At 37.6% G+C, this 23,621-nt stretch overlaps 2 protein-coding genes across 2 annotated transcripts in view; one reads left to right on the top strand and one right to left on the bottom strand.

Moving 5' to 3' along the window:
• On the bottom strand, positions 1–18,744 carry LOC144978526 (F-box only protein 40-like). The gene is made up of 7 exons (XM_078924708.1): positions 18,484–18,744; positions 15,506–15,817; positions 12,756–13,620; positions 9,760–10,435; positions 7,289–7,446; positions 4,957–5,096; positions 1–3,488 (listed from the first exon to the last, which is right to left on the bottom strand). Exons 1-7 carry the CDS (start codon positions 18,507–18,509, stop codon positions 3,479–3,481), a joined length of 2,187 nt encoding a protein of 728 aa, XP_078780834.1. The 5' UTR covers positions 18,510–18,744; the 3' UTR covers positions 1–3,478.
• A 4,684-nt stretch (positions 18,745–23,428) lies between these two features.
• Positions 23,429–23,621, top strand: part of LOC144977830 (uncharacterized) — a 6,228-nt gene continuing 6,035 nt past the window's right edge. The window contains exon 1 of the mRNA XM_078923235.1: positions 23,429–23,558. The gene's annotated coding sequence lies outside the window, so the exon portion shown is untranslated. The remainder of the gene's footprint in view (positions 23,559–23,621) is intronic.

Below are 23,621 nucleotides of genomic sequence, written 5' to 3' on the forward strand. Positions count from 1 at the left end.
TATAAGAAATTACTCCTTTATTATTGCACAAATGAAATGAAAACAAGCAACGAATTAACAGAAACAGAAAAAAAAACAACAAAACAACAAAAACCAAACAAACAAAAACATCACAGGCAGATCAATGTAAGATCGGGATAAATAATTAGTATAATATAATTTATAATATAAAATAATATCAAATCAAGTATAAACCAGGAAAGGTAACATAGGCAGCTTATCAATACATACGAATCATATAATGTAAATGTTGCTGATTGAAGCTCGAAGAAATAAATAACAAAGTGAAATTGAATGTAAGTTTCAATTCAATATACGACAACAGATAAACTGGACGTTTCGAGTTTCTCCTTTATTAACAAAACAGGATGAATGAAACACTACAGACGAATGAGATAATGTGGTAGTGGCGTTGTCCTGTTTTGTTGATAATGGAGAAACCCGAAACGTCCTTTTTTATCTGTTTTCGTATATTAGATTGAAGCTTGCTTACATTCAATTTCACATTGTTAAGAATCATACAGTAAATCATATGAACATGGCAATTGTAAAATGATAACGTATTTGGTATTTTGTTCTTTTTTGAAGCTGGTACATTCATTTTTGTTTATTACTTTTTATAAAATCATATACTTTATTTTTACATTAAACTTGAAAATATAAACTTTATATATTATATATATAATGAAAAATATGGTGTGCTGTTATAAGAAAAGTAATTTGACAAATTTATGATGCCTGGTGCAGGTGATGATATTTGTTTTTAAAGGGGTTTAACGACGCTTGCATTTCACTCATTCCCCCCCCCTTCTCTCTCACTCGTGGTTGAGTATGCACGCGTGTATGTGTGTAGGTATATATGTGAATGTAAGCGCTAGTAAAAAATGCTAATTTTTTTTCTTATCTAAATACTTTAACTTTAACATAATATTCAAATATTTAAAGCAATAAAAAATTGTTATAAGATCATAAGCCTAACAAAGCGGTACTGAATTAAAAATTAAATCACTAATATAACAAATAAAACATTTCATGATCTTCGTATGATAAGAAACATAGTTACAATAGAACGAATTAAATTGCTGCCACCATGCTCTTTGCGATATGTATAAAGTTATATAAAATACACTTTTTACAAAAATTGCTTTGATCTAAGTGGAATATAATATAATCAGTCTTGCGGCGATGTGGTCTTGTGGCATGACACTTGTTTTCTGATTGGGAAGTCCTGGGTTCAAGCCTCGCTCAGCGCATAGCTGAGTCCATGGAAAAGGCTCTTTACTCACGTTCTCTCACCGTAGGTGTAAAATGAGTATCTGGCCAAAACAGCATTGTCTCTGTCGGAAAAAATTGTATTATCGCATAACAGGCGTCATTTCTCCTTCTACAACTACATGTTACGTGTTGCTGTTTGTCAGAGACCCTTTGTAAAGTGCTTTGAGCACATTAAGTGGATATTGCGCTATATAAAAAAGCTCAACTCATGATAAATTCAATAGAATCCTGATAAAGCCAACCCTGCCAGACCAGAAAGACTGGTTGACTTAAAGCAATGTTGACTTTATCCGTAATCAATGAAACGTATTTAGATAAAGAACAGGAAATTTGGGATCAAAAAAATATGTTGACTTTAAGCACAAGCTGACTTTAAGAGTGTTATCTTTAAGTAAATTCCACTGTAATCGATATAATAGGTGATAAATAAAAAAATTATGCCCTTCTGACATGACATCATACAATATCATCGCCAAGGCATTCAAGGCATCCACGAAGGAATATAGATAATTCATCAAACAAGATGTCTGATGTCAACAGGAATCACCCGTGTTGAGTGAGCAATTTGGGGGTTAATAATATAGCCCAAAAGAAAAAAGAAAAAGAAAGTGCCGAAGCGGGACTCAAACCCGGGACCATCCGGGTCACATTGCAATGCCTTAACCACTTGGCCACTTCATCCGTGTATAGGTGATCGTCATAGAAAATAAGGCAGGCTTTAGATTGACATATTTAATGGCAGAATAAAATGATGGGGAGGCATGATGACAATTTGGTTTTCCCCTCACCTAACGGAACATGAAGAATGTGGTTTCAAAGCAGAAAGGAAAAGTTAATCTAAAATATTCTGTCTTCAGTCTAGACTGGAAGCACTCAAGAGTATGATAACATGTGGGCCCATTTTCATGAATATGAACTAGCGCTTAGTCTCTGGCTATCTCTGACTTTAGTCAATTACTTTTAAAAAATCGGATTTCATGTGAGCTGACTAAGCAGGTTCGGGACTAAAATCACAGCACGTTCTGACTAAGTATTAGTCTTTTGCCGAAGCAAGACTTCATGATTTAGTCTGAGTCTAGTTACTAGGTGACGTCATAGTATCAACAGGCAGCTATTTTTAGATTGAGTGCGCTTCGCTTCGGAAAGAAAATACTCGGTTACGAATGACAGAGGCAAAAAGTGTCCTGTTGCCATTGACAATGGCTTTAAAAAAACTACAAGTTAAGTGCAGATTGTCGAAAGTACACATTTTTGTGAGTAAAAACTTAAAAAATAACTGAATCTATCGGCTCGAAGTTGAGACTCATGAGAGTGCGAAATCAAAGGGTTTGCGTCCAAAAAACGACCCCAAAAAAATTATTGGAAAGTATAGTCTTGACATTGCAATTGACTGTAATTCATGAGAACACACTTTCTCTTTTGGGTAATTATTTGTTGTTTTGGTTCAATTTCTTTGAGTTTCAGTCTCAGTATTCGGTTGTCTCGATTTTAAACAATTATTTTTTTTTGTCTCGATGATACTGCCATTGTTTTAAATATTGAATTGACAGTCGACGAAGGACACCATTGCAGTCTATAACAGTCGACAGTCAATATCATGAGTGTTAGTAATTTCCAGTTTGGAAATCTTTTGCGTTGTAAGTATGAATGTGTGTCTATCTTTCTTATCTTCATGTAGTAGAAAGGTGATGTTACCCGCAAAAAATAGCTGAATTAGTTAAAATAACCGAATTAGTCACCGTCCTTACAACGCCCACTTCAAGGCAAGTGACTAGCTAGTCTGAGACTAGAAAGCGTTCATGAAATCCGAATTCTTTTAGACATTTACTTCGCTTGTGCTTACGACTAACTAGTCATTTACTAGACTAGTTAATTACTAAATCTAGTCCTCGTTCATGAAAACGGGCCCTGGTAAAGACTGAAAGAGAATTCCAGATTGATGGTGCCTCAAAGTAAAATGCATGGTCCGAAAAGTTTTAGACATTTTTCTTTCTAAAACGTGCTGTGGGGAGCAGAGAGCCTGGAGTGGTATGTACTCCGATATTATATCAATGGCATTAGGTATTATATTTTGTGCTATTAATTTGAATTTTTGGCATCGAAACCACCAGACATAAAACGGTTGTGAGGGAATGGGTCTGTCACATTTGTCACTATTTCTATCCAGGAAGTTCTCATGATTACCCTCTCACCAAACGACATCTCAGCAAAATCTGTGGAGAAGAAACAAAGAACAAAAGCAATCAAAAATAAAGGCTGAGCTAAGCGATTTCATCTCAACAAAGGATAATTTAAAAAAAACAAAAACTAGAGCTTTTATATAGCGCAATATCCATTAAATGTGCTCAAAGCGCTTTACGAAAGGTCCCTGGCCAACAGCAACATTTAACATTTAGGACTGGACATGACACCTGTTAGGCGATGTTACATTTTTTTTTTTTGGACAGAGACAACGCTGTAAACGGCCAGGTACTCATTTTACGGTGACAGAATGTGAGTAAAGAGTCTTTCCCAAGGACTCAACTATGCACTGTGCAAGGCTCGAACCCAGGACCTTCAGATCCGAAAGCGAGTGTTATTCCACTAGACCACATAGCCGCACAATTACCATATTTTCCGGACTATAAATATGCTACTTCCCCCCTATCTCGACCCTGCAGCTTGAAAGAAGAAAGTCCTACAGAGCAGACCTACCACTACTGATGCAGAAAATCTTCACAAAAAACGAGAAAAAGCGGAAAAGATATTGATGAAAGATGGGTATTTCATAGCCAACTGACATCAAAAGAAATAGTTAAAAATAAACTGTTTATGTTCCTTTGTGCCTGCTTAGAGAGAATTAAAAATTTTATTTAAAAAAATATCAGGACACCATCAAATTTCTATTTAAAAATCAATTAAATCAGTATAAACAGCAAGTCTGTCAGAACAACAAAGACATGGAGCAGGAGATTTTAATTTTAAATACATGTTTTTCCAGAGTACGCAGCATACCAACCACTCAAATAATGCATTTTATTCAAAAGAATCAAGAAAATATGCAAAGTGCCCAGAATCATATGACATAATATGAATGCTCTACCAACTGAGGTATTGGAACCCAAAGATGAGTTTTTTTTTTTGTTTTTAAGGGTTTTACAGCGCTTGCAACACATTTAGGTCATATCAGCGCCAGTAAAAAGGGAGAATATGGAATAGTAAAAAGTTATAGAATTACAATTAAAGCACCCAAGAAAAGGTAAGACAAAGGGGAATGGTACAAATAGGAAATTGGTGTAGATTCCAAGAGCATACCATCAATGTACTTAGTTTGAAATCACCTAAAAGTCTCATTCAGACGTGAGCACAGGTCCATACTAAGAGGAATACACTCAAATGCTTACATTATAAATTCAAAACAAAAAATATAATATTAATACATAACAGAGAGATGATTTACAAGGAAAAAAAAATATCATCTCCCAAAACAATAACTATACATTTGACTGTTTCCCTCTCAGCCAGGGTATCCGGCCAGGGCCAGGACAAAACCAAGTAATCTCATTCCAAGACAAAGACAGAAAGCAAGTTGGAAAACAGATATAGGGGGATAAAAGACACAGTAAGTACCTCTCTGCCCACTATGGGAGGTCAGGAACCCCACCTAGAAAGATGAGTTTCTACACTGTGTAATTTGCTCACCCTAGTATGGGAATAGGATCAGCTATGACCACCTTGTCTTGATTGAAGGGACAAACTTTGAGATGGTCCGTTATCGACATGTGATTGTCATTGAATTTCCACTCCCTGATGGGCTCAAAGCTAGTGCTGAACGTCCATCGCTAAAACGGGGAAGGGAAAATAAAAGTAACTTTGAGAATTGAGCAATTTTAGGAGTGGTCTTTTCAGTGACGATGATGATGATGATGATTATGATGACAGAAATAGTTGATTTTAAAAATTCTTAGTAATGTCATTACAATTTTGTATTACAATGTATTTATTTGAGCTTTTAAAATTTTAATTGAGCTTTCATATAGCGCAATATCCACTAAACTTACTCAAAGTGCTTTACAAGGGGTCCCTGGCCAAAAGCAACATTTAACATGTAGGAAAGAACATGATGCCAGTTAGGTGATATTATAATTTATTCGGACAGAGACAGCGCTGTTAACAGCCAGGTACTCATTTTACACCCGAGCACAGTGAGAAAATGTGAGTAAAGAGCCTTTTCAAGGACTCAACTATGCGTCAAGCGAGGCTTGAACCCATGACCTTCCGATCCGAAAGCGATTGTCATACCACAAGACCACATCACCACCACAATATTTGCATAATTTAATAAACTGGCAAGACATGGAATTTAAAATTTGAAACAGTATATTTATCTCGTTCTTAACAGGCTGCTCCAGTATTAAAAAATAGACAAATGAGCTTGAATTTTCATACTTGTATTTCTCTCAGCATGCCGGATGTGTTGAGTTCAAGTGAATAACAATAACACACTGCTGTCCGATTACGATAAACTGTGTTAAGCTAAATTCTCGCTTAAAATAAACTCTGAGGCTGGTCCCCAAGTTATTTGCTCTAAATCATTAGTAAATTAAAACATTTAAGATAAACTCCGTCCCTGAGCTAGTCCGGATAAAATAAACTCATCAATCTAGTTTTGCACAACTGGGGGGTGGGTTGGACAGGGAATCTCTCAATCATTCCTCTCCTCCCCCCCCCCCCTTCTCCCTCAATGTCCCATCTTTTAGTCTCCTCGTTGTGCAATATATTCAATTGCCACAATCAAGAAACAACACAGTCTATATAGATAGAATGAAATTGACGTCACTCACCTCTTTGTTATTGTTTTTAGCCAGCCATTTCTATGTTGTTTTTACTTTTGTTTTTAAGGGTTTTACGGCGCTTGCAACACATTTAGGTTATATCAGCGCCAGTAAAAAGGAAGAAAATGGGATAACAAAAATTTCTAGAATGACAATTAAAGCACCCAAGAGAAAGCAAGACAAAGGGGAACTGGGAACAAATAGGGATCAGATGTAGATTCCAAGAGCATACCGCCAATGTACTTAGTTTGAGATCACTTATAATTATAAGTCTCATCCGGACACAAGCACAAAATCCAACAAAGAGGAATACACTCAAATGCTTACATTATACATTCAAAATAACAAATATAATAATACATAACGGAGAGATGATTTACAAGGGCAAAAATATCATCTCCCAAAACAATTACTATGCATTTGACTGTTTCCCTCCCAGTCAGGACTCCGGCCAGGGCCAGGACAAAACCAAGTAATCTCATTCCAAGACAAAGACAAAAAGCATGTTGGAAAAACAGATATAAGGGGATAGAAGATACAGTATGTACCTCCCTGCCCACTATGGAAGGTCAGGAACTGCACCTAGCCATTTCTATGAGTTTATATTTATCAATCAGACCCTAAATGTTTAAGGTTACTCATAGTTTTGTGTGTCGGTATATTATATCCGGCTGGTGAAACGTTTGAGGTATTATTTTTTTGCAGACAGCATCAATATATTCGAAAGTGTAGTGTATGCAAAGATTCATCAGAGAATGTACATGCCTATGTTTGTAAGTCCTCTGGATTCACTAAAATACACAAGATGTTACCACATAACACACGCATGCATATGAACATGAGTTTGTGCTATAACCCCCATGTGATTTGTGCCTTTGTCTATCATCCCTGCCCTTCCCTCTTCATTGTGTCATCCATGCACACCCCCACAATCAGCACGAGACAAACTAATCACGCAATGTAACACTTCGACCTGCATTAAGTATTTTGCTCTTTTTTAAAGCTGTTATATTCAGTTTTTATTCATTTTTTATACAGTCAACAGCTTCTAGCAGCTTTGTACCACTTCGGCTTGTATTAAGTATTTTGTTCTTTTTTGAAGCTGTTATATTCACTTTTCTTTTTCAATCATTTTACAGGCCACGTAACACAGCTTCTAGCAGATTTGTATTCACTAAAATAACACTGAATATTTTTACCTTGTCAACAACTTTCCAAGAGATTTTATCCCCAACCTTTTGCCGCTCCCAATTGAGCAACACAATGCCAAGGTCATCCAATAAACTACAGCATACATCACGCAAATGACGACAGGTCAAGGACAAATTACACAGACTGAGGCTGTCCAGGTGCCGAGCTGAGATTATTAAAAATAACAAATATTATAGTAATAGTGTTAAGAAATGATTTAAAATGTCTGTCGTGCTTGCATTAATTAAGGTATCTTGTTTGTTTGCTTTTGAAGGTCTTATTGCACTTACAACACATTAAAGTCATATCAGTGCCTGTAAAAAGGAAGAAAATGGGATAGTAAAAAGTTCAAGAATAACAATTAATGCACCCAAGAAAAAGTAAGATAAAGGGGAATTGATTCAAATAGGAAACAGATGTAGATTCCAAGAGCACACTATCACCTAAAAGTCTCATCCAGACACAAGCACAGGTCCCACCAAGAGGAACACACTCAAATGTTTAGAAATTATTATATATAAAACAACAAAAAAATTAATACCATGCATAACAGAGTTTACAAGACAAAAAATATAGTTTCCCAAATAACTATACATTTGACTGTTTCCCTTCCAGCCAGGGTATCTGACCAGGGCCAGGAAAAACCCAAGTAATTTCATTCCAAGACAAAGACAGAAAGCAAGTTGGAAAACAGATATAGGGGGGAAAAGACACAGTAAGTGACCCCTGATCACTATGGGAGGCCAGGAACCCCACCCAGAATTAAGGTATCTAATAATTGTAATATCACCAAACAGGCATCATGTCTCGTCCTACATGTTAAGTGTTGCTATTGGCTAGAGACCCCTTTTAAGCATTTTGAGCATGTTTAGTGGATATTACGCTAAATAAATGCACAAGTTTATTTAAAAATCTGATTGGTCAATTTTGGTCAATACCAAAATTAACAAAAAAAAAAAAGATAACACTGTGGAGAAGAGAGGAAAGAAAAATTGAGCCTTTATCTATGGTAATATCCACCAACTATTCTCAAAGTGCTTTACAAGGGGTTTGAAGCCAACAGCAACACATTACACGCAGACAGGGACATGACGCAACAGCAATTGCTTGCTATCCTTTGCCAGTCCATCGCAAAGTACTTTCCACCAGATCCAGCTACCCAATCACACTGCTGGGTGAACAGGGGGGTCAGAAAAAATCTCGACTGCAACCGGGATAGATCTCCGTCCCTTTGTGTGTGAAACGAATGCTCTACCAACTGAGCTATCGTGACCCCCTAAAGGCAAGTGTCAATTACAAGCCCCCGAACGCCTCGCAAAGAAGATTAAGTAATTGAATTATCAGATCCTTTGGGTTGAGCCTGCAATAGTTGTAGGGCAATTCCTTGTATAACTGATGCAACAATCAGGGCAATCAAACTTATCTCAGAAACACAAAATTTTGACGACAGAGAATTTGTTAGATGATGAATGATCAGTGAGGATTTGATCCTCAGACCCCAATGTTTTATTCACGCTGCCCATGTAGTGGAACTGACTTAACTCATAGAAATGGAAAAATTCAGACATTAAAAATTCTCATAACTGACGCAGCATGAGGTGGTAATTGATGCAACACACGTGCCCTCAAAGTTAATAATTAAGACATACCATGGGGCAGTGTGGCTCAGTGGTACAGTCTTTGCTTCGTACCTGAAATGTAAAGAGTTCGATCACCTGCCGCTGCGCTGTGTGGCCTTGAGCAGGTCACCTCGCCCTAGCTCAATTTGCAGCGCTGCATTGCGGCTGACACCTGGGTCTTCCATTGGAATAGACCAAAGAGACAAATTATTTCCTCTATGGGATGAATAGAGGAATTTTAAAAAATTATTATTATATAGTGGAGTGATATTAGTGTCACATTTACTAAGCAAATAATTTTTTAAATACATAAAATTTAAAGAATGATTGAGCAAAAGCCTCTGGAAATGTGTACAATGGAAAGCCAAAATGAGTAAGATTTTGAAAAAAAAAGGGTACTATTCTGCAAAAACGATAATTAGCACCAAATCTGATAATGGGCAATTAGACCATACTAGCAATATTATAATCAATATTTAAATTAATTAATAAGCTTACACTTTATAGATGGTGTATGGTATCAATTTTCAGATCCATGTATAAATCATATGGGTCAAGAAACATATAGATTTTAAAGGACACCAAAAAAGTATGAATGCTAAAAATGAGTAAATACAATAATAGAAATTTAATTATGCATACAATCCTTAGAAAATTGTGTTCAATGAATGAAAATGCATAAAAATACGCATTTTTACCTAAGGTTGGCACCACTGCATATGGCCTTCTGTTTGTGTATGTAAGTATGTATGTATGTGTGTGTGTGTGTGTGTGTGTGTGTGTGTGTGCAAAGTGAATTGAGCATGATGAACCTGTCCAAATACACTATCATGCTATTTTCATCTGACAAGGCGACTTACCAATTTGTTGCAGCAACTCAAACGGCAAGTCGATGAGGCTTAATGATAATGATGAGACATCAGATTCCTCTACATTGTAAACCAAGAGAACTTTGGAATCAGGGTTGAAGGCAGTGAAAACAACAGGGTTAACACTTGTCATTGTTGATGGGGATGAGGAAGTCGACGTTGTCATTACATCTTCATTGGGGCTGGTGTGCCTCTTTTGATTCGGGGTTAGGGATGAGGACGATGGTGGTGGTGATGACGGCTGAAGCCCTTGACCTTTTGATTCTTGATTAAAGTCAAAAAAGCCATCGTCAACCTTCACCTTCAGTTGATCAAATTCCTTATCAAAGTCTGCGAGGTTGCTAATGCTCGGTCCAGGGTTCGAATTACTGTTGTTTATACCGGAAGCGAGAGGAGATGTGTTAGAATTGAGCACTTGTCTATCATTATCACTGACGTTTAAAGTAGTATTTGCTGATGATGATGATGGTGATTGTGGGGACAGACTGTAATAAGGCTGTTCAGTACTTCTCACCCCAAAGCTTTCTTGAAGGCATGAGAAATATAGAGCTGTGTTGGGTTGACCGGGAACAAGTTTTTGGAAGGAGAAGGTGCATCCAGCATGGGCTAAAGGACACCGGTGCTCAAGGTAGCCATCCAATTGGGGGACTATTTCATCATGAACATTCTGGAATAAAATCAAATGAAATATAGTACTCTCTGATTCTAGCACACCAAATCCCAGCACAGTTAACAATACAGCACACTGGAGCTGGGTGACTGAATGTTATCTATATAACAAGTCATAACTTATCATAACCATCATAATTCAGCATTCTCTGATATTCCAGCACACCAAATCCCAGCATACTTAACAATACAGCACCCTGGAGCTGGGTGACTGAATGTTATCTATATAACAAGTCGTTACTTATCATAACCATCAGATTTCAGCACTCTCTGGTTCTAGCTCACCAAATTCCAGCACACTTAACAATACAGCACACTGGGTGACTGACAAGTCGTTACTTATCATAAACATCAGACTTCAGCACTCTCTGATTTTCCAGCATACCAAATCCCAGCACACTGGTCGCTACAAGTCGCTACCTACAATAACCATCATATTTCAGCACTCTCTGATTCTAGCACACCAAATCCCAGCACACTTAGCAATACAGCACACTGGAGCTGGGTAACAGAATTATTAATGATAACAAGTCGTTACCTATAACTATCAGATTTCAACACTCCCTGATTCTAGCATGATTTTTGGCTTCTCACAAGAGCATGCTCGAATTCATTTACTACTGTATTGAATTGAATTGAATTGAATAAATTATTTATTATCAGTATACATCGTTTATACACAACTACTAGTAACAGTGACCACAAAATATAAAAATAATAATTTGAAAAAAAATAATGATGTATATTTTCCTAACAAAATCTGATTTAAAATCAGTAAGCCCTTTAAGGTTTTTCACCGACATAAGAATTAAAAAAAAATACTTTGCACATAAATCAAATACTATATAATATTATACACATAAAAATTGACATGTCTCACTGTTTCATTAAATATGAATATCAAATATACGGGAACAGAAAACAGTATAGGAATTAGCAGATGTCCTCCAGAGTCATGGTAAGACCCATGGAGCTAGAGATTATCCTGGTGTTGTAGCTGTAAAGGGGTCCCAAAAACTCAGTTGGCAGAGCACTCGCTTCACATGCAAAGGGACCAAGATCGATCCCGGGTGCAGTCGAGATTTTTTTCTGTCTACCCAGCAGTGATTGGGTAGCTGGGTCTCTTAGATCTGGCAGAAAGTACTTTGTGATAGACTAGCATCCTATCCAAAGGGTAGCAAAGCAATTGCTATTGTCTGTTTTACGCTACAGAAACTGGAAAAAACTCCGGTTCCATGGACCGAATGGCTCTGAAGGACTATTTTTTTTTTTTTTGTGGCTGTAAAATTGCTTACTATCTTTCTATAGGATACTAGTTTATTGACAAAGTACTTTCAAATAGATCTGACAGACCCATAATACTCAATTACTTTCAAGTGGAAAGAAGGGAGAGTAAAAAAAACGTTTAACTGTACATTAGGACCAAAACCCAACCTCTATCTGCTTGTGAGGTGAGTGCTCTATCAACTGGCCTAATGGGATCTCTATGGGAAATCAGTACTTTTGCATCAAAAGGTAGAAAGCTCATTGAAAAATAGAAATAATCTTGATTGCACCCAGGTTTGATATTAGTCCATTTGTACGTGGCGTGACTAACCTATCAACTGAGCTTTAGGGACCCAGGATTGATTCTAGTCCAGTTGTATGTGAAGTGACTAACCTATCAATTGAGCTTTAAGGACCCAGGATTGATACTAGGCCATTTGTATGTGAAGTGACTAATCTATCAACTGAGCTTTAGGGACCAAGGATTGATACTAGGCCATTTGTATGTGAAGTGACGAGCCTATCAACTGAGCTATAGGGACCCAGGATTGATTGCATTGCACAAAAGAAAAAAGAGCTATCAGAATTTAAGTATATCTCTGATGGGATGAGGAGAACGTTGACAAAATGTCTTTCCTTCAAGCATCGAAGAGTCGAATCATCTACACGAAGCCTCAGACCGCATCTATGTTTTTATACGACTACAAGACTTATCTCTACACCACAGTGACCACACTTATACCAAATACACTTTATATGAAAATACATGCCTCAATGTTTTCACCAAACGCTCTCACATTCATTAAGTAAACGGCAAAACCATCAAATTCTTTAAAATTTCAAGTCAATCCAAAATCAGACTGGGTAAAAACCTGGATGCACATTTACCAGGTCCGGTCACCAACCCCAGTTATGGGCTTGATTTAACATGGTTGTAATGGGCGATATATTTGGCTATGGTTTGAGAGTATTTTCATTACAACAATGAGCCCATTATCATTTGTGATATCAGAGCTGCAAATAAGTGGACATTGGTCCAAACGAGAACTCACCCTAAAATGCCATTTGTACTGATCTCTCCTGAAATTCTGGGAACAAATAAATGTGTACATGCTGGCGGACTTGCCTACGTATTTGTTGATGACGTCATGGGTCAAACTGACACCCAAAATCTTGTGCAAGCAGATGCTATTGTCTTCATTCTCTTCCCCTAGCTTGACCCCAAGAATCTTGTGCAGCTGTGATCCTCCAGGGTCACGAAGAACAGAGACTGACCTTGACCTTGTTCTCAAATCTCTATCTCTTTCGGATGACATGCTACTCCTTTCATTTTGCACCATTGAAGGGGAATTTTGATCAGTTCTGTCAATGTCTTCTGAAGGTTCACGAGAATGTGCATGCTCTGTGATGCTGCATTGCACTAGCTTGGAAGTGGAAGATAGAGAAGAATCCATTGCATTTTCAGCAGCAGCTTCTGAGATACCAGTGAATGGGGAATGTGGAGACGACAAATTGGACGACATCTTGTTGCCTAGGGCTGAGATCAAATCTTCCTTGGTTTCTCGCGAAACTGAGACGAGATGCCTACTTATGCTCTCTTTCAAGCCTGGCTTATGTTGGGTTAAATTCCATGGTGCGTCACTGTCATCATCAGAAACAGTCTGAGATGTACCACCAGACGCAATGTGATCAGATGAATCCTGTGATGGACTGCGGTGGGTTAAGGGTGCTGCTGGGTATTTCTGGGTCAGCGGATTTCGTAAGGATCTCCTGAGTTTGGCAGGAGCTCTGAGTGAGTCGATGAGCATTCGTTGATCTCTCATTGCTAGAGCAACGTCAAGCTGACCACAGTCAAAATATGTCTTTGTTGACGGGAGAGGATGTTTAACCCCTTTGTCTTTTGTGTACATGGGCCATCTGAAAGAGAGCATGGAATAAATATTATGGCATATTATGTGTATATAGACCATCTGAAAGCATAGTAAATGGAATAAATATTATGGCATATCATTTCCTGCGGGAGCTATCATTCTTAAAACTGATATTATTGATACAGGATTATTCTTAAATTACACGTCTTGTGGGGGGGAGGGGGGTCCTGTTAGCTCAAAGGGACTGTTACCAATCTCAGTCATGACATCCCTGTCCACTCGGCAGTAATTGGATGGCTGAGTTGTTCATACATTATAGCCTCATAGTCACTCCAATAAATCCGTTTCAATTTCATCGCTGCTTCTTTCTAGTGTAAAAAAACAAACAAACAAAACAGATCACACCACAAAAAATAGGTCTTATGACTTAAAATAAATAATAAATAAATAAAAATAAAATTCCCTTTAGTCATCCCCATGGAGAAATTTGTCTTTAGGGTCTATTCCAAGGGAAGACTGGAATAACCCAGGCATCAGCTGCAGTGCAGCGGCGCAAAGTGAGCTAGGGTGATGTGACTTGCTCAAGGCCATACAGCGCGGTGGATCATCGAACTCGGTACCTTTTGGCTACAAAGCAAAGACCATACCACTGAGCCATGCTGTCCCATGGGGAATCTTATAGCAGAGTGAAAGATAAAGAATGACTATTTTATAATGGTTTTGTTCATAAATATAAAAGACAAAGCATCAGTATTTTATAATGGTGTTGTTCATAAATATAAAAGACAAAAAGAATAGGTAAGACATCTAGTATCACCAACTTTGCAATCCAATCCAATCCATATTGTTACAGCTTGAGTATTGAAAACAGATGTAACATGTCCCTCTTGCGACAGACATGTTTTCTATCCAAATTTTTTCACCACTGTCATTATGTCTCATTGTCAGGGAGGGGGAACTCCATACCCTAATTGTACTTGGGAAAAGGACTAATCTATTAGATCAGGTTTGTATCTAATAAGTGTGAAATTTGTGTCAAGTTGTGATACACAGTCTTTGGAGCTGATTGTAGGAGGTTAATGGATGTCTGCAAATCTGCATGTATTGGTAGGTAGGTAGGTAGGTAGGTAGGTAGCTGGGGTTCTGCTTTTGTGTTTTATTCATGGGCAGAAATATTCCTCCATTTCTGTTTGTGCTAGTACATATATCTTATGCGGTTATGTCTTGTGGTATGACACTCGCTTTCAGATTGGAAGGCCCTGGGTTCGAGCCTCGCTCGGCGCATAGTTGAGTCCTTGGAAAAGTCTCTTACTCAAATTACTCACCATACTCAGGTGGAAAATGAGTACCTGGTCGTTAATAGCGTTGTCTCTGTCCGAAAAAAAATGTAATATCGCCTAACTCCTTCCTACATGATAAGTGTTGCTGTTGGCCAGGGACCCCTTGTAAAGTGCTTTGAGCACGTTTAGTGGATATATTGCGCTATATAAAAAAGGCTCAATAAGTAAGATAAATAAATATTCAATTAAAGTTGTTCTGATGTCTCTAACAGTCAGCCATGTGGTCTCGTGGTCTCATACTCTCCTTCAGATCAGAAGGTCCATGGTTTGAGTCCCGCTCTGAGTAGTGCATGGTTGAATCGTTGAAAAAGGCTCTTTACCCAAATTCTCTCACCATATTCATGTGTAAAATGAGTACCTAGGCGTTAACAGCCTTGTCTCTGTCAAAAAAAAAAAAAGAAAATGTACTGTCGCCTGACAGCTGACAGGTTAACACCTGTCTCATCCTAAATGTGTGAGTGTTGTTGTTGGCCAGAGAACCTTTGTAAACGCTTTGAGCATGTTTAGTGGAGATTGTGCTATATAAATGCTCTATACTTTTTTTTTTATTATCCACAAAACATACCTACTCCACTCTTATACAAAACGTACCTACTCCACTCTTCAGCACAACACACAACACTGGCTGGGCACACAGGTAGATGAGTCGGAAGACTGGACCGCTTCATGAAATGAGGGCATCCATACAATGCATTGATACAAGGTACACGCTCTTCCTGACACGTCAGAGCGTGTTCGTTGGTCTTGCATTCGTGGAATCTGAATCCACATGCGTGGCATGATGTCATGGCACACGAATCCACATCGTCCACAGGGTGTTTGCAATGTGCTTGACGACACCGAAGACAGTGACGGTGAATATTTGAGAACCCAATCAGCTCTTCATCAGTAGGGGGTGATGTTCTGAAGAAGAAAAAAAGAATGATAATAGATATTATAGTCATGTGGCACTATGCCTCTTTATACGATTTCTACAAATGAATCTTTCGAGTGCTATCAATAATTTGATCAACAGTTTGGGGGCATCGTGGCTCCGCGGTACGGTCTTTGCTTCGTACCCGAAAGGTATCGAGTTCGATCACCCGTGTGGCCTTGAGCAAGTCACCTCGCCCTAGCTCAATTGGCGACGCTGCACTGTGGCTGACGCCTGGGTTATTCCAGTCTTCCCTTGGAATAGACCCTAAAGACAAATTTCCCCTATGGGATGAATAAAGGGAATATTAATTTATCTATATTTTATTTAATAACAAACAAATAAATATTAATATTACATTTTTGGGGTTTTTTTTTTACAGTAATAACTATGATTGTAATGTCAAACTCTAGGTGTTTTTACCTTTATTTCTTCTCTGTTTGTTTGTTTTTGTTTTTAAGGGTTTTATGGTGCAACACATTATGGTCATATCAGCGCCAGTAAAAAGGAAGAAAATGGGATAGTAAAATGTTCTAGAATTACAATTAAAGCACCCAAGAAAAGGTAAGACAAAGGGGAATTTGTTCAAAAAGGAAAAAGATGTAGATTCCAAGAGCACACTATCAAAGTACTTAGTTTGAGATCACCTAAAAGTTTCACCCAGACAAGATCCCACTAAGAGGAATACACTCAAATGGTTACAAATCATATGTCAAAAATAAAAAATAACAATACATAACAGAGAGATGATTACAAGGAAAAAAATATCATCTCCCAAAATCATAACTATACATTCGACTGTTTCCCTCCCAGGCAAAGATCCCGGCCAGCGTCAGGACAAAACCAAGTAATCTCATTCCAAGACAAAGACAGAAAGAAATTGAAAAACAGATACAGGGGGATGGAAGACACAGCAAGTACCTCCCTGCCCACTATGGGAGGTCAGGAGCCCCACCCAGATATTTCTTCTTTATGTGACAAACATGTTGCCTTTTTAGTTATGTTATCGCTCACCATTAGTCAAATTTTAATTGGGTTGGGACAACTTTCATCCTGAGCATAAGACAAAGCAAACAATATTGTTGATTTCATATCCTTAACTGCTAACACAGAGGGTTCAATTTAACTGCATTCTGACACATTATCTTACTATTTTCATCAACAACTGATTTTGTCACAACTTTGAAGCAGTCGTTCGTACGTTCCAAAATAAAAATAAGTCATCAAAATCTGTAATGGTGCATAATTTGAAAATTTTAATATTGATGTTTCACCTTTTAGAGAAAATTTGAATGATTGAAATTACCAGTTTAAAAAAATAAAATAAAAAATAAACATTTATATTGTTCTTATCTACTGTAACCACTATGCTCTAAGCACTTAATATTTTTCCAAGATTTTTCTACAGAGAAGACCTACAAAATATCTCTGTCATCTGTCTGGAATTTAGTATCATATTTATGCTCTTTGTTTTTTGTTGTTGGCTGAAGAAGGGTTTTGAGTCTGAAATGTTCCGTGTTTGGTATTTTGTTCTATTTTGAAGCTGTTATATTCATTTTTGTTTATTACTTTTTACGGCCCACAGCTTCTAGCAGCCTAGTAAATTTCACAGATACAAGCATGTCTGTTTCCCAATTTTTCACACCATAACACTCCAATGAAATTGCAATGCACTCTATAACAAACTATTTACAAACTCGTGAATAAGCCCAACAAAATATTTTTCCTTCCTTCATTTTTTTTTTTTTTTTTGCAACTGGCATAAAAACTGATTCTAGTGATAAAATGAAATTTCAGAAAATTTTTTTCGACTGAATCAAACTTTGTACCACCAATAGCAGAGCTGAGACTTGAACCAAAGACTTAAAGATCAGAAGCCGAGTGGCTAACCTACAATCCAAAATCTGAACGGTGGAATCCCCAGCTCCATTTCCACAAGCAAAATTCTTGCTGATTGAAAAAAAAAAAAAATAATAAATAAATAAATAAATAAATAAATAAAAGAGGCCAAAAAATGCAAGGTTGAAGTTTTCAATTCCAAAATTTAAACTTATATTTAAGTGAAATTGAAGCCATTTGACATGAAAAAAATGTATTGGCATTTTTCCTTTGTTTATTCTCTTCTTGTGTGATAGAAAATCAATTTTTGATTGATTTTGCACATTGACAGTTTTCTATGTCATTTTGCTTTTTATCGAGTCTGATAGGTGCCTTTTAGCCATTGGAAAAGTGAAGCACTGGTTTGTGTTAAAATTTGTATATATCACAATTTCACATAATCACTGTTGCATTATTATTCACAGTATCCGAACAGTTCTGGTATCATTTTAAAGGGCAGAGATCAAGATTTCATTTGGTGTAGTATAGCATAGCATAACAAAGTCGACTCATCTTCTTAGGCCTATTGGACTGTTGCTGAGTCTGTTGGGACTTTTATTGGTCTTTTGACCAGGCCCACTCCAGTGGCTTTCCCCACTGACTGCTGTTCTTTTGATCAGATCGAATATGGGAGGGGTGCTCAACTATACTATACAAATTCTGCATAGAGAACTGTCTAGTCTGTTCTTGAATGCGTCAAGACTTGGAGCTTCCACAACTCGTGCCGGCACATACTACAGTGCCAGAGACTGAGACTTGAGAGAGAGGGGTATTTTACCTTTGAGTGAAACCGGACACGATCATTTTATGAGTTGTTTCCTAAGTCTAAGTTTACTAGTTGTGGAACACAGTTCCAAATAAATAGCACAGGCCAACAACAAACTTTTTTCTTGGTGATATTTTTTTTTAAAAGCACTTCTTTTTGATTTGATCGCCACTTCCTTAAAAAAAGTTCCTGACTGCTGACTCAGTGTCGTTTCTCTTTTCACTTTTCACACGAACAAGTCAATAACCTCTGTGACTATTTATGGCTCTTTACTCAAAACACAACAATCCACTTCCAGGTCATGCCAACTGCCCCGCCCACATTTTTTTTTTTTTTTTTTTGTTTCATTCGATTCCCATGCATGGCACAAGAAACTTGATTACGCTCACGGCATATCGGGTCAAGAGAATCATATAAATTTAAGATTGAAAATGGATTTGTTTTTTGTATTTAAAAAAAAAAGCTTTATTCAAGCTTTGCGTTTAGGTAAACTGCTCGCTACATCCGCCAGTCGGATTTAACGTACCAACAAACAAAACTATGTGTAATCCTGAAGGTTTATAGTCTGATTGACATAATTTAGTGATAACTAATCACCAAAATGCCTAGTTATCTAAAGACCATAACAAAGAGACAAGTGACGTTAATTTCGTTCCTTCTATTTTAGGACAAATAAATACTTTCAATGCCAACGTGCCAAACTGAAACTACGTGTATTTCTTTTTAACGTGAATTAAAAGTTGTCAAAAACAAACTTAAAAAATATATTAATAAAACAAATAACAAACAAACAAACAAACAAACAAAACAACCGAGCATCTGCTCGTCATGCCGAAGCTCGCGTGATTTGAAAGAAGTTCCAAAAGTGTTGTGATGAGCATTGAAAACAATTTCTTACCCTATCACGATTCGTTTTGATGTTTTAAAAAAATAATTGCCCATTAATTGACTCTTATTATAACAATATGTCTAGTTATTTTTGTTGATGATTTTGAAGGATGTGATTGTTTATTTTTACAGGCGTGGGTTTTCCGAAGTTCCCTTAATTGCAGGGTTGATAACCCAACGTGTGTCCTTGGTGTATACCCAAAATAATGGGATCGACAGAACGAATTTTGTTCAAAGTTTTTAAATTTTCTTTTAACGTTCGAAAAACCTCTTAATTAAACAATAAACAAATAGATAAATGAATGAATGAATAAATGAATGAATAGTTAGATTGGTGAATAAATAAATAAATAAATAAATTGCCTTCTCCTTCTCTCCAATTGTGGTCACTATTTGAAGAAGAAGAAGAAGAAGAAGAAGAAGAAGAAGAAGAAGAAGAAGAAGAAGAAGAAGAAGAAGAAGAAGAAGAAGGAGGAGGAGGAGGAGGAGGAGGAGGAGGAGGAGGAGAAGGAGGAGGAGATGGAGGAGGAGGAGGAGGAGGAGGAGGAGGAGGAGGAGGAGGAGGAGGAGGAGGAGAAGGTAATATGAAATAGAAACATTAGACATGGTTAACGTGATGGTGATGTTGGTGGTGATAATGATGACGATGATGATGACGATGTTGATGATGATGATGATGATGATGATGATGATGATGATGATGATGATGACTAGGATGATGATGATGATGACTTGGATGATAATTGTGAGGGTGACGAAGATGATAGTTATTGCGAATGTGGTGATATTGACCAATTGGTGGTAGTGGTTGCAGTGCAGTGGTGTTGGGTGCTAATTCTTAAATTGAGGAAAATAACATTAACAAATATCTTTACACTAGACTTAATTCAAAATTATTTATAATACACTGATCCCTAATAATACTATTACTGTCGCATAATATTAAACACGATAATAATCTACATACTACATTCATCTCTCTACTTCTCGCAACCCCCCACCCCCCTTCTTTCTCTCTTAACTAATCCCATTGACAACAATAGTCATCACTTACCAATGTTCATCCATCCCAATACCCCGAGGCGTAGTGATATATACATAAAGTAGAGCATATTATTCTATAATGATTGACTAATTACACCGATCAAACTCATTATGAACTTATTTTCATGTTACAACGATCTAGCCTAACTAACTAACCATGCCTCACATTGTTACGAATCGCGGTCGCTACGTTTTGAAATAAAACACAATTCTTTTATCTCTTTGTATTTTATTAAACGAGTTATTTTTATCGTTCCCAATAACACAACGAGCTTGCGTACCAAACAATTAATTATTTTTAATTGCCAATCAGCTGTCTTTTGCAAATGTGCGCAAATATTCTGCAATCGTTGAATTTTTTTTTTTTAATTCAGCGCGGTCAAAGCATTATTCAACGATTACGTATTTACTAAGAAACGGTAGGGTTCCCCAATAATAAGGGGGGGGGGGTGGAATAATAAAGATAGTATGCAGATGACGTCACCCAAGCCTTTGTTATTGTTTTTGCCATCCGCGTTTGTGAGTTGTTCTCACTAAACTGTATTAACCAGACTATAAAAGTTCATGGTTACACAGAGTTTGTGTGTTGGTCCGTTATACTTCCGGATGGCAATGTTGTGAACTCCTTGGCCAAACGCATTCTATCTATAGGGAATGAGATTAGCGGAAAGGTAACGTCCCTTGATTGGACGTCACCTTACAGAGAGAACGTCAATTTGGTTTTGAAGTGTCTCAAGCCGTGTCCTTCGTTAACGTAGGATACGCTCAAGCCAGTTTCACCGGAAGCGAGGACGAGAGACGCATGCGCACAACCAACATGACGTTCTCTCTCTAATAACTTTTCCGCCGGTGACGTCACAGACTATGGGTGACGTTTAATCAAGGGACGCTACTCTTCCGCTAATCTCATTCCCTATTAATTTCACCCACCATCTCAACAATGGTACCTAGGCTGCCATTGTTTTTAAAAACACAGTATATGCAATGTTAACCAAACAGCAAATACTGTGTTCTTTAATAAAACGGCAGTAGGTGTAAAGATGAGAAAGTTGAGCTCTTTATATATCGCAATATCCACTAAACGTGCTCAAAGAGCTTTACAAAGGGTCCCTGATAAATAGAAACACTTAACATGTATCTAGGACGAGACATGACATCTGTTAGGCGATATTACAATTTTTTAAAAGAAAGAGACAATGCCAGGTACTCATTTTACACCGGAGTACGGTGAGAGAATGTGAGTAAAGCACCCTTTCCAAGGACTCAATTATGCACCAAGCAAGGCTCGAACCCAGGACCTTCCGATCCGAAGGCGAGTGTCATACCACATGACCACATAGCCAAATAACACTTCAAACGCCCTAAAATTATGTAGTCTGGCATCAACTATCATTTTCACTAAGTTTTAACCCTCTCCTCACCACCTGCATCAAAATCGTCACATTTTGTACGACACAATATACATTTTCTTATTCAGAGTTATTTTGACATCACAAACTTTGACGAATGATCTTTGTTTTAATAAGAACAAAGATGTTTTGTAGAGAGCTTCATCATCATCATCATCATTGCTTTTTTCACCCTTGGTCAGGGTATAGGCCACAGACAAACAGTTTCCATCCTTCTCTATCCCGAGCTAAGTTTTTTTTTTTTTTAATCTCGTTCCATGTCTTATCACCACTCTGTTTATCAGCTTCTTTTTTCGGCTTTGTCTGTTGTCCTTCATAAATTATGTCATTGTATGGGGATAGAGATCTTGGTTGAGTTTAAAAAATCAATTTTTCTGCTAGGTAAGCCTGTCATTTTGGGAAAATACTGAAAATGATTGGTAAGGAAAGAGTTAATGACTTAGAGATGCTTATGAAGTTCTGAATAGGCTTCAACAGTCGTGACGTCACTTCCCTCGTAATGACGCATAGTAACGTAGCAACTGGCTCTAAACTATTGGGAAAATGGCGGACGCCCTTATGAAATACTTCTCCGACGAGCATAAAAGTAAATCCAGAGCGATGCTTATGAAGTTCTGAATAGGCTTCAACAGTCGTGACGTCACTTCCCTCGTAATGACGCATAGTAACGTAGCAACTGGCTCTAAACTATTGGGAAAATGGCGGACGCCCTTATGAAATACTTCTCCGACGAGCATAAAAGTAAATCCAGAGCAGAAAAAAACCCATTATAAATCTGATCACGTTTTGACTTTTATACATTCTGATCACATGACATGTGAAAAAGTTCTAGCCAGCCAGCATGAAGAATAAGAAGTACCGATTTTCTTTGTTTCTTTGTTTAGGCGGACGTGACATCAGACTATTGAACCCTATTGGAGCCAAAATTTAGTCCATATACGAATTGTTAGTACGTAGTAGTAGACTGGTCTGCAATATGTTTGAAAATTTATAGCACACTGGCTCCACATGCAAAGGGACGGAGAGCGATCCAGGGCGAAGTCTAGATATTTTTTTATGACAGCCCATCCCCCCCCCCCCCACTTCTCTCCCTGTTCATCCAGCAGTATTTGTGTGGCTGGGTCTGTTAGATCTGGCAGAAAGTACCTTGCGATATATTAAGGGGCAGCGTGGCTCAGTGGTACAGTTTTTGCTTCGTACCCGAAAGGCAGCGAGTTCGATCACCTGCCGCTGCGCTGTGTAGCCTTGAGCAAGTCACCTGCATTGCGGCTGACGCCTGAGTTATTCCAGTCTTCCCTTGGAATAGACCCTAGAGACAAATTTCCCCTTTGGGATGAATAAAGGGAATTTTAAAAAATTATCGTCCTATCCAAAGGGTAACAAACAAAAGCTCTTGTCCATTTCACGCTATGGAAACGGCTACAAACTCCAGTTCCATAATCATTTCGATCGATCGATATTTCAACATTTTCTGGTCAAATGTTCTGGTCTTTAAAAAAAAAGCAAACAAAAACGGTAAGCCTATTTTGTTCGCGAACAATACAATTGTGTCAACGACTGCAAGCTGACTCCGCCCCCTTTTCCCACCGCGATGATCAGAAAGAGGCTAATGACTGAGTATTGATGGCCTAATTACTTGTAGCTATCCAATCCCAAATATTCATTACAATATTTAGTCAACCGCTGAGATATTCATTCATTCATTATCATTCAGACTTTTAGCAACTTCAGTTGGGACCTAACAAGGTAAGTAAACCACGATTTCTGAACCCTAAGTCGTTAAAATAAGGATCTTTAAAAAAGAATAAT

The sequence above is a fragment of the Berghia stephanieae genome, chromosome 8, assembly GCF_034508935.2.
Source record: "Berghia stephanieae isolate SIO BIC M18660-M18661 chromosome 8, UCSD_Bste_1.3, whole genome shotgun sequence".
Classification (NCBI taxonomy): Eukaryota; Metazoa; Mollusca; class Gastropoda; order Nudibranchia; family Aeolidiidae; genus Berghia; species Berghia stephanieae.